Below are 14,307 nucleotides of genomic sequence, written 5' to 3'. Positions count from 1 at the left end.
TAGGAAACATACTTTAATGAATAGGGAAGAATATTTATTTCAACTTTAATTATTTTTTTGTAGGTGCTTCCATAATGTTTAAGTTTAGGTTTGTTTTTACCATGGCTTCATACCATTCTCTGTCGACTTACAGTATTAATTTGCTTCGTCTTTATTAGGTATCTAAAGCTGCATCTTTGTTCTTTCACTCATCCATTCATTCATTTATTCCATATTTGTTGAGCATCTCTTATGTGCCAGGCAGCATTAAATTGCTTTACTAAATAATAATGCTATTGAATAAGGTAAAAGATGTGAAAATGTTTTGTAAATTGTAAAATGACATTCAAATGTAATTATTATCATTATCAAATTCTCAATTTTGTATGAAAATACTTTTAGTGTAACTGCTTTGTGTGAATTATAAATTGAATCTACTAAGAATTTTGTATGAAATTTTTTATAAGAATGGGAAAAATTAGATTACCCAGCAATGAATGTTTAACGCAATAGGTTTAAAAGAAAAATATACCAAATTTTCTTTCTTACAGCTCATTGGATAGAACACATTTCTAAAGAAGTTAGGACTGTAGGACTCTACCTTAGGAAGCAGATTACATGCCTGAAGTGCAGCTCATCATTTGGCAGATTAGTGTTTTTAGTAACATGGAAGACTGAGTGGGAGAGTGTATTTGACTTGGTGCAAGAGTGTTGCCACTGTAGGAAAAGTAGATCAAAGAATATAGTTTACTGCTTGAGAGTCGATAGCATTGGTTCTGTACTAAAGACAGCGTTTATTTCTAGCTTATTGATCATAATCCTAGAGTAGTATACCTTTGAACGTCTTTTAAATTGTGTTCAAATAATGTATCATTTTAGCCAGAGGTGACCCGAGCAATTTTAAAGCTGAAAATTATGAATATGGGTGGAATTTGGTAACATTTTAAGATGCAAAATGGATAAAGCCATCTCTGTAGTACCTGGTTCACTGGCCCTATTGAAGATGATAAATTTTGTCCTGTTGATTTAATATACATTTAAAAAGTTTAAATGTTTAGGCACTGATAAACATCTTTATCTAAAAAACTAGTTTTTGGAAACAGTTTCTTTATAAAATAGAATTCATTGATTTTGGGTTGATCTGAATATTTCAATATATTGTTTTGTCCTGAAGAGGCAGTGCTAGTGGAAAGTGTGTACCTGTTTTTGTGGTCTTGATTCTCTTATAAAGTAGCTGTATGACATTGGGCAAGTCACTTATCTGTCTTGATTTCTGTTTCCTCAACTGTAAAATGAGTGTCCCTTCTAGCTTTAAGATTCTTTCAGTGAAATGTCCACTTAAAAAAAAATAGAACCAATTTTGAAAATACTTTTGTTTTTCTAGTGTTTTATATAAGGGTATTATAATACAAATTATTTTAATAGGAAAATATTCTGTATATGTTTATTGGATGTGTATTATTTTTTGTTTATTACTAAGTGTTGGTCGCTGATGTCTTACCTTTCCAATCCCAAGGATATTAAGATACGAATTTTCATTTACCCAGAGTATACAATTTTATAGTCAGAAACCAAGAATGGCTTAATAGATGTGAGGCCTCTTGCTGTAAGTACTACCAAAGAGAAGGTCTAAGTGCAGTTCTTTTAAAGACATCATTTTGCACTAGTGTCCCTAATATTTAACTCCCTTTATACAGTTGACTCTTGACCAGTACTGGGGTGGGTTGCTTCCCTCATCCCAACCCCAGTGTCAGAAATCTGCCTACTGCTATCTCTGTCTCAAAAACAAAGGAATTGGTAAATGACTTATCCAAGGGCAGGAAGCTGAAACAGTGTGGATAAAATAAGGATTCAAACTTTAGTTCTTTTGATTCTACATATTGTGGTCTCTAATTGAACACAAACTTTTCCCCACACTTAGTTTAAAGATCTGTAAAATGAAAATGCAGGTACTGTATTTATTGAAAAAAAATCCATGTATAAATGGACCTGCACAGTTCAAACCCATGTTGTTCAAGGGTTAATTGTAATTATTTATGTTGTATAAAGAGTTAACCCTTTCAGTTATCTAGCTTCATATTAAGTAGCCAGTTGACCATGTTGAGTTCTTCAGGAAGTTACATAAATCAAATTAAAATGATGTTTTGATTCTTTACTGGAAGCTTTTTTGTTTTTGTTTTTTGCCTGTTTTTAATGGTGAAATGGGTCTTGTCTTGAATTATGTGGCCATTTCCTATGGCTGTTTTTCACAGTGTGTTCCCCTGGATTTCAATACATGTTACTAAAGGAAAAAAAAAAGCCCTGTGTGTTCAAGTAAGTTTAGGATTTGCTGAGATAAATAAGGTTATACATTATATATTTTGTACCTTTAATATGGTAATAGTGTTGTTTCAAGAGAAAGACATGGTTTATAGAATTTCGCAAACTTACTTGACCAAATAATTTTTTTTTCTTTTTTTAACCCTCTTTTTCTTCTTATTTTTCTGGAATTTCTCTTCGTATTCTGTCAAACATATTTTGGGAGAATACACCGAGATTCTAATATTCCTTTTGACTCTGAATGATTTTGAGGACAGTCTTGCTCCAGCCTGTAGTTGCTGCCCTCAGCCCCATGGCACATGAGTGGGGTGGTCTTCTATTCAGCCACATAAACTTTGTCAGTCTTTTCTTAAGAGAATGGTAGTCTTAATTCCTGACTGCTAAATTATTAGGCTCTGTACTTAATTTGCATTGGAAAAAGAACTGTAATTCATTTCAATACTAGCTAGGAAGTCTAACCTTGAACTTATTCCTATGCACTATTTATTAAAACCATATCTGAGAAAATAGTATAGTTATATAGTCCATACATCCATTTTTCTGGTTATCTGAAATTTATGTCTGGGTTCCTGGGTCACGTTTTTTGGTTCCTTTCTGTGGAAATGCTTTAATTCAATTTTATCTTGGCACTTTCCTTTTTAGCTTGAGAGGGACAATAAGAAATAGCCAGTAAAGCTCATATATATTGCTGTATATATGTGAGGATATTTTTGAGGGCTTTTTTTATTACACTACAAGGTATCTTATGAAGACCTATGGGTTAAATTTCAGATTTTTGTCCTAGAACAATTGTTTCCTTCTGAACAACTTCTTTTTTTCTTTTTTAAAATATTTATGGATACTGTAAATATTGAAACTGATTGTATTTCCTTATTTGTATTGCTTCCTGAAAGCTTCAAGTTAAATTTGTGGTCCACCTTTCACAAATATGTAGATTTTTACTCTGGCTTCTTTTTATCTTAAGTCAATAAGAATGCAGGCTCTGGAATCAGGTAGATTGGGTTCAGATCTTGGTGCCATCATTCATTAGCTGTGTTGAAATCAGGCAAGCCACTTAATCTCTGAGCCTCAGTTTTCCCATCTATGAAATGGAGTTAATTGTATAATAGATGTGAGCACCTGTAATAGTTCTTGACATGTCCTGAATACTCCATACTTTTTCCCACTTTCATATTCCCTTTGTTTCACTCCATCTACTTTAAAAAATAATTGATTTTATATGATTTATAATATTTTATTTATTGTAATCTACCTAAAATATTTCTTGGAACAAGGCAGAGTAAGCATAGATAAATGTTGGTTACTTAGCACATTGTTTTTTACATAAAATCTAGCAATTAAAAACATTCACAATTGCTTTGCCATACTATTTCTAAATTTACTGAGATTTTGAAACTAGACATACATGGAGATTTACTTTTAGTCCACCTCACTTTCATTCTCTTCCCTTTTCACCTCAAACACACATTACCAAGGAAATTTTCTGTATTATTTGTGTAGGTGTGACAGTGGTTTTCTTAACACATTTTTTTGTTGCAACCTTGTAGGTTAAAAGTTTCACTGTCCTTTGAAGTTCTGTCACAAGACCAGGGAAGTGCATTCATTATAAAACTACTTAATAAATAAGTTCCCCAGTTTGAAGAGCTAGACTTTTATGTGAGGTCAGGCCAGTTGAAGACATTTACAAAGAATTAGTTGTTTGTTATTGCTGTGTGAGTTGCAAGAATGGAAAAAAAAGAAATTCTTTCTTCAATACTTCCTTCCAGGCTGAGTCATCACTAGAGAGTGGGAAGGGCAGCAGCAGCAGAGAATCCAAACCCCAAAGCTGGTATCACAAAGTACCTTTTCTCCAAGTTGGGGGCTCAGAGGGGCGCCATCATGAGCGATGTTACCATTGTGAAAGAAGGTTGGGTTCAGAAGAGGGGTAAGTGTTCAACAAAACTGAAAATAATATGGTTGGTAAGTGTGCTAACACTAAGTGGTGTCCTGGAAGTTGATATTTTTTTCTGATGCTGTTAACAAAGTAAACTGTGACATACTGTGTCCACTAAGATAGAAATGATATTTAACATATGTGTTAGGAATTTTCTTGTTATTTAGGAATTCTTTGTAATTCTTGATTTTGATCATTTATAATCAAGAAGGTTTGGCTTTCTGGTATGTTGTGTGCATGGATGTTACAGAAAGTTCATGGTGTATTTTTCTGTATTGTCCACAGATTCTACAATCCAGAGAGGTGTCTTTAGAATGATTTAATATCTAGAAAAGTATCTAACTTGTATGCATTTAAAGACATGTAAATATATAAATAAAAGTATTCAATTATATTGAGCCAGTTTGGGCGGTGGCAGGGAAAGGGCTTAAAGTAGTAAAAAGGAAGGATTCACTCACAAACTCATGGATTCAGTAATCCCATAGTTAGATAAGTAAAGTCCTAAAGTAAAAGACCGTATGAGGAAAGGGATTGTGTGTGTGTGTGTGTGTGTGTGTGTGTGTGTGTGTATGTATGTTTAATTTCATATTTTAATTTTTCATGATCTACTTTTATTATTCCTTGTTAATAAGAAATAATTATTATTTCTTAAAGTTATTTAAATACTTTAGATAAATAATTCAAATGCATTATTATTTTTTAATACTAAAGGAACTCTTCAATGTAAAGCTTAGTTTATGCTCCATGAGATCACCTGCTTATGTAGTCAGTGTGTTTATTAGAAATCTAGACTAGAGTTTAGATTAGTTGCCAGGCAACTACTGTTTATCCACATGGCCAAATTCAGTAGGATGAAGATGGCTACATTCTCAGAGCTTTTAAGTTCTCATATATCTATTTTCTGGTTAAAAGTTACCTCTTAATAATTTAGTGATTTTTAATATTCTTTGAAGTTCTGTAGTTAATACTTAGGCTAAAAAGCTGTTGTCAATAATTAAATATGATTATGTGTTAATGAGTTTTTAAAAATCGGCCTTATTGGGCTTCCCTGGTGGCGCAGTGGTTGAGAGTCCGCCTGCCGATGCAGGGGACACAGGTTCGTGCCCCGGTCAGGAAAGATCCCACATGCTGCGGAGTGGCTGGGCCTGTGAGCCATGGCCGCTGAGCCTGCGCGTCCGGAGCCTGTGCTCCGCAACGGGAGAGGCCACAGCAGTGAGAGGCCCGTGTACCGCAAAAAAAAAAAAAAAATTGGCCTTATTGAGTTGTAATTTACGTACAATAAAATTCACCAATTTTAATCCACCAATTTTTACTTTGATGAATTTTGCTAAATTTATACACTAGTGTAACAAACCCTAAAATCATGATATAGAATATTTCTATCATCCCAGCAAGTTCCCTCATTCCCCTGCACAGTCAGTCCTCTTCCCTGAACTCTGGCAACCACTGATTTGCTGTTACTATAATTCTGCTTTTCTAGAATTTCATATAAGTAGGATCATACAATATGTAGTCCTTTGTGTCTGGTTACTTTCACATGGCATAATACTTTAAAGATCCATCTATGTTGTTGTATATATCATTAGTTTGTTCCTTTTTCTTGTTGAGTGGTATTCCACTATCTGGACATACCACAATTTACCTGTTTACCAGTTGGTGGACACTTGGGTTGTTTCTAGTTTTTGGCTGTTATGAATAAAGCTGCTGTGATCATTTGAGTGCACGTCTTTGTGTGATATGTTTTCATTTTTCTTGGGTATTAACCTAAGAATGAGATTACTGAGTCATATGGTAAGTGTATGTTTAACTCTATAAAAACTGCTAAACTGTTTTCCAAAGTGGCTATTCGTACTGTTGTTTAATTTTTCTCATGTTATTCTCATATTATACATTTGGAAAGCATTTTCACATTTCAGTGCTGTATAGAAGTTATTTAAAAAAATTTTTAACTTGTCCATTACATTTATATTATTTTTCCTATTTTGTTGGGGGGGGCTGGCAAATAACTTAAACCTTTTGGAGTTTTACTTTATTTATTTATTTATTTTTTTGCGGTACGCGGGCCTCTCATTGTTGTGGCCTCTCCCGTTGCTGAGTACAGGCTCAGGATGCGCAGGCTCAGCAGCCATGGCTCACGGGCCCAGCTGCTCCGCGGCATGTGGGATCTCCTGGACTGGGGCATGAACCCGTGTCCCCTGCATCGGCAGGTGGACTCTCAACCACTGCACCACCAGGGAAGCCCGAGTTTTACTTTATTAATCTCAAAAATTTGCTCTCACAAGACTGTTGTGAGGATTAAATGAGATAGTGGGTGTGGATGTGTTTTGGCAGTTCTAACACAAATGTAAGCTATTACTATCACCACATTTTTTCAAGGGTTTTGGGTGGTTCTTGAGTCTTATTTAATTAATTGTGTCTTGTTTGAAATACCAAAATAGAAGTTTGGTGTATAGTGCATGGAATATAGAAAAATGAAAAAGAATTTCTCAGTGTTTTTCCTGAATTGTTTAGTGAATGGGGATTGTAATGAGTGTGTGTGTGTGTGTGTGTGTGTGTGTGTGTGTGTGTATTTTGGGATGTAATAGTCATATAAGTATAAGAATTTGAATAGTACACAAGGTATAGAATGAAAAGTAACTCTACCTCTTCTAACTAGTTTCTTTCCTCAGAGAGACCTTTTCTATTTTTAATTCTTCTGCTGATTATTATCCCAGGTTTTTTTTTTTTTTTTGCCGGACGCGGGCCTCTCACTGTTGTGGCCTCTCCCGTTGCGGAGCACAGGCTCCAGACGCGCAGGCTCAGCGGCCATGGCTCACGGGCCCAGCTGCTCCGCGGCATGTAGGATCTTCCCGGACCGGGGCACGAACCCGTGTCCCCTGCGTCGGCAGGCGGACTCTCAACTGCTGTGCCACCAGGGAAGCTCTATCCCGGTTTTATATATAATATGCTAAACATTATTTTTGATGAATCTTAAGTAATCTAGTATATCTTCATTGTGAAAAAATGAAGAATTTAAACTTTTAATGCCTATTCTTGCCCTTCTTCCTTTTATTGATATTTGTTTATTTTTTGGTGTTTGTGATTAAACTTCTAGCACTTGCACCGTTAATTCTAGAAAGTAGAATTGCCACTTTATAAGTTGAGGAAAATTAGTACCCCTCACAATCTTTCCCTTGAATTCCACATTCCCTTCCCATTTTATGTCAACTGTAACATTGATTTTATATTTTTAAGGTTTATAATAGTTATATTTGCTGATTCTAAAAAGCATTAATCCATATTATGATTATGTACATAATACTGCTAAACAGAGTAGTATGATGGGATCCATAGAGAATAGATGGATTTTTTTTTTTTTTTTGGCCGGACGCGGGCCTCTCACTGTTGTGGCCTCTAAAAAGCATTAATCCATATTATGATTATGTACATAATACTGCTAAACAGAGTAGTATGATGGGATCCATAGAGAAGAGATGGATTTTTTTTTTTTTTTTTTTGCCGGACGCGGGCCTCTCACTGTTGTGGCCTCAGCCGCTCCGTGGCATGTGGTTCTTTCCGGACCGGGACACGAACCTGCGTCCCCTGCATTGGCAGGCGGACTCTCAACCACTGCGCTACCAGGGAAGCCCGGATTTTTTTTTTTTAACATCTTTATTAGAGTATAATTGCTTTACAATGGTGTGTCAGTTTCTGCTTTATAACAAAGTGAATCAGTTATACATATACATATGTCCCCATATCTCTTCCCTCTTGCATCTCCCTCCCTCCCACCGTGCCTATCCCACCCCTCTAGGTGGTCACAAAGCACCGAGCTGATATCTCTGTGCTATGCGGCTGCTTCCCAGTAGCTATCTATTTTACGTTTGGTAATGTATATATGTCCATGCCACTCTCTTACTTTGCCCCAGCTTACCCTTCCCCCTCCCCGTATCCTCAAGTCCATTCTCTAGTAGGTCTGCATCTTTATTCCCGTCTTGCCCCTAGGTTCTTCCGACCGTTTTCTTTTCTTTTTTTTTTTTTTGATTCCATATATATGTGTTAGCATACAGAATTTTTTCTCTTTCTGACTTACTTCACTCTGTATGACAGTCTCTAGGTCTGTCCACCTCACTACAAATAACTCAGTTTCGTTTCTTTTTATGGCTGAGTAATATTCTATTGTATACATGTGCCACATCTTCTTTATCCATTCATCTGTCGATGGACACTTACATTGCTTCCATATCCTGGCTATTGTAAATAGAGCTGCAGTGAACATTTTGGTACATGACTCTTTTTGAATTATGGTTTTCTCAGGGTATATGCCCAGTAGTGGGATTGCTGGGTCGTATGGTAGTTCTATTTTTAGTTTTTTAAGGCACCTCCATGCTGTTCTCCATAGTGGCTGTATCAATTTACATTCCCACCAACAGTGCAAGAGGGTTCCCTTTTCTCCACACCCTATCCAGCATTTATTGTTTGTAGATATTTTGATGATGGCTATTCTGACCGGTGTGAGATGGTATCTCATTGTAGTTTTGATTTGCATTTCTCTAATTATTAATGATGTTGAGCATTCTTTCATGTGTTTGTTGGCAATCTGTATATCTTCTTTGGAGAAATGTCTGTTTAGGTCTTCTGCCCATTTTTGGATTGAATAGATGGATTTTTATACTCTCTTGGTACTCAAGATCATCCCATACTTTAGTTTGGCTTCTAGTTTGGCATATAACTTATTTTTGAATTTTCTAATTACTACATTTTCCCCCTGTTGGTAGAAGAGGGTGTCCCTTCTTCATCATATCACTTGGTTATCTAGCTTTTTAATCATACTGTTTGTTGAAGTTCTAATATGAACTGACTTTTTTCTGAGTATAATGCTTAGCTAATATCATTATTTAATTGCACTTTTGGAAAAGTGTTTTCTTAGCTCTCATGTCTTTTTTCTTTTTGTTTTGGATTTATTTTGTAGTTTTCTGGAGTACTTCCTGAAGTACCGTTTTCAGAAGGAATGTGTTTGGGTGCTTGTCAACACCATTTTTGAAGTGTCCTTTTCACTTTTGCACCTGATACATGCCCTTGGCTGGGTATAGAGTTCAAGTTTAAAATTATTTTCCTTCAGCATTCTGAAGGTTGTGTTTCATTACCTTTTAGTAACCAGTTTTACTGATAAGAGGTTTGATGCTAATATGGATAGTATTTTTGTAGGTAGCCTGTTTTTGTTTTCTGGAAGCTTTTTGTGTTGATGCCTCTTTATCCTTGGTGTTATGAAATTTAAGGAGGATGGGTTATAGTCCTTTTTAATTTATCCTATAAAGCATTTGGTGGATCCTTTGAAAATGTGGGCTGTTCTTCAGTTCTGAGCAATCTTCTGTATTTCTTTCATTATTTTTTCCCTTCTATGTTCTCTATATTCTTTCATGTTTTTTTCCTAGAGCTTCTATACCAATACTCTGTTTTGAAGTTTTTGTTTTTTTTTATCTTTGTTTTTTCTCTTTGTTCTGAGAGATTTCCTTGACTCTCTTGCCCTTTATTGAATTACTTATCTCAGCTTTTACTTTATATTTCTGGGAATTCCATCTAGTTCATAGTCACCAGCTCTTATTTTACATATATAATATAATCTGTAATCTTACGACACTAAAAACATTTTAAGTTTTTTCTCCTCATTGAATAATTCTTCCAGTTTGTTTATTTTGGTTCTTTTTTTGGTAGTGGTTGTTTTCTTCAGGCGTCTGGTGATCCCTTTTAGTCTGTGTATATTTCTGAATGAAAGACTGGGGTTACAGATAGTGTCCTCTATTTTTACAATTTATGTATTTTCCCTATACTTTGATAAGTTAGATTTCACTGAGTGAGGATTTGTGATGCTATTGTTTAACTGTACTCTTGAAAGGATTAGTTGAAATAGTTGGACATTTTTTTTTCTTCCACTCTTAATTTATCCCTTTAGAGATTTTCAGTATTATTTTAATAATAATTTTATGTTTTAGTCAAGCAAATTTCATTATATAGTCTGTTGTTGTTTGCTTATATTTCGGTTCAAAGAATTTCTTCTGAAAGGTTATTAATTATTATTTGCTCCTTGCTTATTACCCTGGGTAGATTATTATCACCTGAACTTTGGTATACTCATTTGAAAATGAATATATCTGCCTCCTTTACCTCACAGTGTGATTGTAAGCATTGCGAGATAATGTATGTAGAGGAGTGGTTTTAAACTATTAAACTATAAATAAAATAAATAAATATAGAAAAATTTATAGTTCTTACTTTGACTATCAGTCCTTTTTCTCAAACCTGTATTTATGAATCAGTTCTTAGCTCCTATCCAGGTATAATCTCATTTTATTTGTAATTTTAGTGTTAATAAGTTGCTCTTCAGTAAATATCTTCCTAGAAAAGGAAGAAAAAACTTAAAGATAATTACTGATATTATGTAGGATAAATGCTTTCCTAACTTCGGTTATTAGTGGTAGATCAGTAGTGAAACCTTTTTTCCTGTACTTGTCTGGAGCAATTGCAAAATGGTGAGTATTAATTGAGATAACACATTAATATAGTATTGTTGGTGTAAGAAATGACAATAAAAGAAACGTCAGTTGCAAACTGGAGTATTATCTGCATTTTCCTTCTTACTGGTCCTAGGAGAGCACCTCACAGTTTGACTGCACATCAGGATAAGAGGCATCTGCATATATATTAGACACTTCTTAATTTACCTTCTTCAAAGACCAGCCTGTAGGCATACTCTAGGCAACTCAGTCTTTAAACTAGATGTCAAAAGTTTTGCTTTCTTAGTTTCCATTACAGCTTAGTAGTAATATTTGCTCTTAAGAAAGTTATTGTATTAATAAAATGGGAAATTTAACCTGCTTAAATGGTTTAAATTATAGAAATAAGTATATTGTAATAATATTATATAAGGGTTTATTGTAATTCATAAAATTTTGTTTGGTTAATAGTACTGTTTCTTAAAAACCTAAGTAGTCTTTTATTAATGTGGAGAGCCAGTTCCTTTGATAACAAGTTAAAATTTGTAATGTATTTCTAGTCAACTCATCATCTTGATGTTTTGAAATTGGTACAAATCTAAGAGGTAGTTTTATCATTAAAACATTTTGATTGATGAAAATGCATGATATATTAATTGCTTACACTTTTTGTTGTATTTAACAAATCTAACTTTCATGTTGTGTTTTTTGTGTGTAACCACCTTGTGCTTTTAAAGAACTTTTTCCCTAGTTTGCCTTGTACTTATAGTTTCCAATTCAGGGATATCCATAAACTGTATCTATTGAATGACATTTGTCTTATATCCTATGAAATGGTTTGATTAGATGAACTAGAATGTTAGTATTTGTTGATTCTAAGCTAAAACTTTATATGTTTATGAGTTTTCTCACAAAACAGCTTAATCCCCACTGTGCAAAATATACCTCAGTAACGAAGAATGTAAGCTTGGTTATGTTTTTAACACGTGTTGTGATCTAGTCAATTGTAAGTTGTTACAGAAAACAAAGTGTGCATTTTTGGGGGTGCTTATCTAAGTCCAAGGGTCTTTCCTTCTCCTTTCATTTGTATGTACTTGTGTACATTTTGTTCATGTTTTATTCACAAAGTGACTTTTGAAATAAATTATAAAGTGATTAAGGAGAGAGAAAATGACAGTATGATTTCCTGTTTACTACTCAGCAGCAAGCGTTTTCCATAGAGAGTAAAAAGCAGTGGTAGTGGTGGTAGTGACTGTATAAACTACATGGTAGATTAGAGAAGCTCGCTTTGACTATTGATGTTATAAATGGAGAAGAAACATGGAAAAATTAAATGTATTTTCTAATAGCATTGAAACTTGGAGATTTAATGTATTTGCTGTAATGTGAAATTTGTTTTTCCTATTGTTTCAATATATTTGTTTTGAAAATTTTAAGTAAACCAAATGGAGAGAACCATCAAATAGCTTTCATATGCATTCTAGGGTTATATAATTATAAAATTGCCATTATACACCTTACTAATCAACAGTTGAGTCAGTGTATTGATTTTATATCCTACAGTCTCATTAACTTCACTTGTTAATGTTAGTTACTCTAAATATTTTGTGATGATAGTCATCTGCAAAGAGCCACAGTTCTGTTTCTTCCTTTCCAGTCTTTATGCCTTTAATTAACTTTTCTGGTCTTACTTCACTGGTTAGGACCTCTAGTATAATGTTGAGTATAATTTGTGAGAGTGGACATTTTTGCCTTATTTCTCATCTTATTGGGAAAGCATTTATTTTACCACTAAGTATCATGTAGGATTTCATTGTTGCCCTTTATTGGGTTGAGAAAGTTCCCTACTATTCCCTAGTTTGCTGAGAGTTTTTATCATGAGTGGGTATTCAGCTTTTTCAGGAGATTTTCTGGCATCTATTGAAATTACCATTTAATTTTTCCCATTATTCTTTTAATATGTTAATATAGTATACTACTTTCATTGCTGGAATAAATCCCATTTGGTCATGATGATCTTTAATATATTGCCAGTTTATTTTATTTTATTTTATTTTTATTTTTGGCTGTGTTGGGTCTTTGTTGCTGCGTGCAGGCTTTCTCTAGTTGTGGTGAGCGGGGGCTACTCTTGGTTGCGGTGCTAGGGCTTCTCATTGTGGTGGCTTCTCTTGGTGCAAGCATGGGCTCTAGGCACCCGGGCATCAATAGTTGTGGCACGTGGGCTCAGTAGTTGGGGGACATGGGCTTAGTTGCTCTGCGGCATGTTGGATCTTCCTGGACCAGGGATCAAACCCGTGTCACCTGCATTGGCAGGTGGATTTCTAACCACTGCGCCACCAGGGAAGTCCCATGTTGCCAGTTTCGATTTACTAATACTTTGTTAAGGATCCTTTTTTACATTTATCAGAATATTGATTGATAATTTTCATTTCAGGTTTTGCATAAGTTATGGTAGACTCATAAGATAGGTTGAGAATTCCCTCAAATTTTGAAGGAATTTGCAGAAGATGGGTTTTATTTCTTCCTTATATGTTTGATAAAATGCAATCAGTGAAGCCATCTGGGTTGGAGCATTTTTGTGAGTTTTTTTATAATACATTCAATTTATTTAATAGATATAGGACTATTCAGATTTTGTTTCATCTTGTGTCAGTTTGAGTAAATTGTGTATTGTGAGGAATTTGTCCATTTCATCTAGTGTTGTTCTGTTGTCTGCTAATTCTGACATTAGGATTTTCTTGGAGTTTGTTTCTGTTGATTGTTTTTTTTCTTTGCCTATGATTACATTTTCTTGTTACTTCACATGTCTGGTAATTTTCAGCTGTATACAGTTCGTTGTGGATCTCTTATTTCCTACTGAACACCACTGCTTTATGTTCTAATTGGTACTTAACTTGATTCTATTCAGTCTCTACAGTTCATTTCTCCTGTTGTGAAAAGCAGTTGAAATCTCTGCTTTTTTCCTCCCACTTTTTGCTTTATGCTTTCAGGCTCATTGGAGTTTTTCCTATGCATTGGAGTTTTTCCTATACATGCAGTATTTATCTAGAATTCGGGCAGAGTTTATGTGCAGGTTTGGGGGCTCCTCTGTGTCTCCCTCTCTCGTGGGCTATCCTTTCTACTTTCTAGCCATGAAAAGTTTTTGGCAGTTCTGAACTCCATCATCTGACTCCTTAAGCCAGCAAGACTATGATTTTTTTGTCTAAGTTTTTATCCACACTAATCTCAAGGAATGGAGGAGCCCCTCAAGCAAAAAGCCATATAAAAATGCAAATCTCATCCAGTGCAGTTCCCTTCTTTCAGGGGCCAACTTCCCCCCAGTTTCTGCTTGCTTTTGGTGCTTTCCACTGCCTTCAAATAGTTTTTTTTTAGTATTTTGTACAGAATTATAATTTTATGTATGGGAAAGTTAGCCTAATACAAGTCTCCCTACAATCACTGGAAGTGGAACTCTGCTAGGCATATGTTTTAATGTATAGATCTAAAATTGTTCAAGCTTTATAAGTCACTTAGTTTTGTTATTTGTTAATTTAATTACTTATAACAGATTAAGAGGAGTAGAAGTTTCATCTGCCTTTGTGGTTGAGGAAACAATGGTTTAAA

General features: G+C 34.6%; 1 protein-coding gene across 5 annotated transcripts in view; it reads left to right on the top strand.

Annotated features, from left to right (window-relative positions):
- The window catches only part of AKT3 (AKT serine/threonine kinase 3), a 395,966-nt gene that overhangs the window by 6,304 nt on the left and 375,355 nt on the right, over positions 1 to 14,307 (top strand). For all 5 annotated transcript variants that reach the window (XR_007478810.1, XR_007478809.1, XR_007478811.1 and 2 more), the window contains exon 2: positions 4,065 to 4,222. Coding sequence is in view for 2 of the 5 variants with exons in the window: in XM_049713583.1 (XP_049569540.1) it covers positions 4,177 to 4,222 (46 nt within the window). In the remaining 3 variants the exon portion in view is untranslated. The remainder of the gene's footprint in view (positions 1 to 4,064; positions 4,223 to 14,307) is intronic.

This window comes from Orcinus orca, chromosome 1, assembly GCF_937001465.1.
Source record: "Orcinus orca chromosome 1, mOrcOrc1.1, whole genome shotgun sequence".
NCBI classification, from domain to species: domain Eukaryota; kingdom Metazoa; phylum Chordata; class Mammalia; order Artiodactyla; family Delphinidae; genus Orcinus; species Orcinus orca.
The sequence above is the reverse complement of the archived record's forward strand: the minus strand, read 5'-3'. Positions and strand labels throughout refer to the sequence as shown.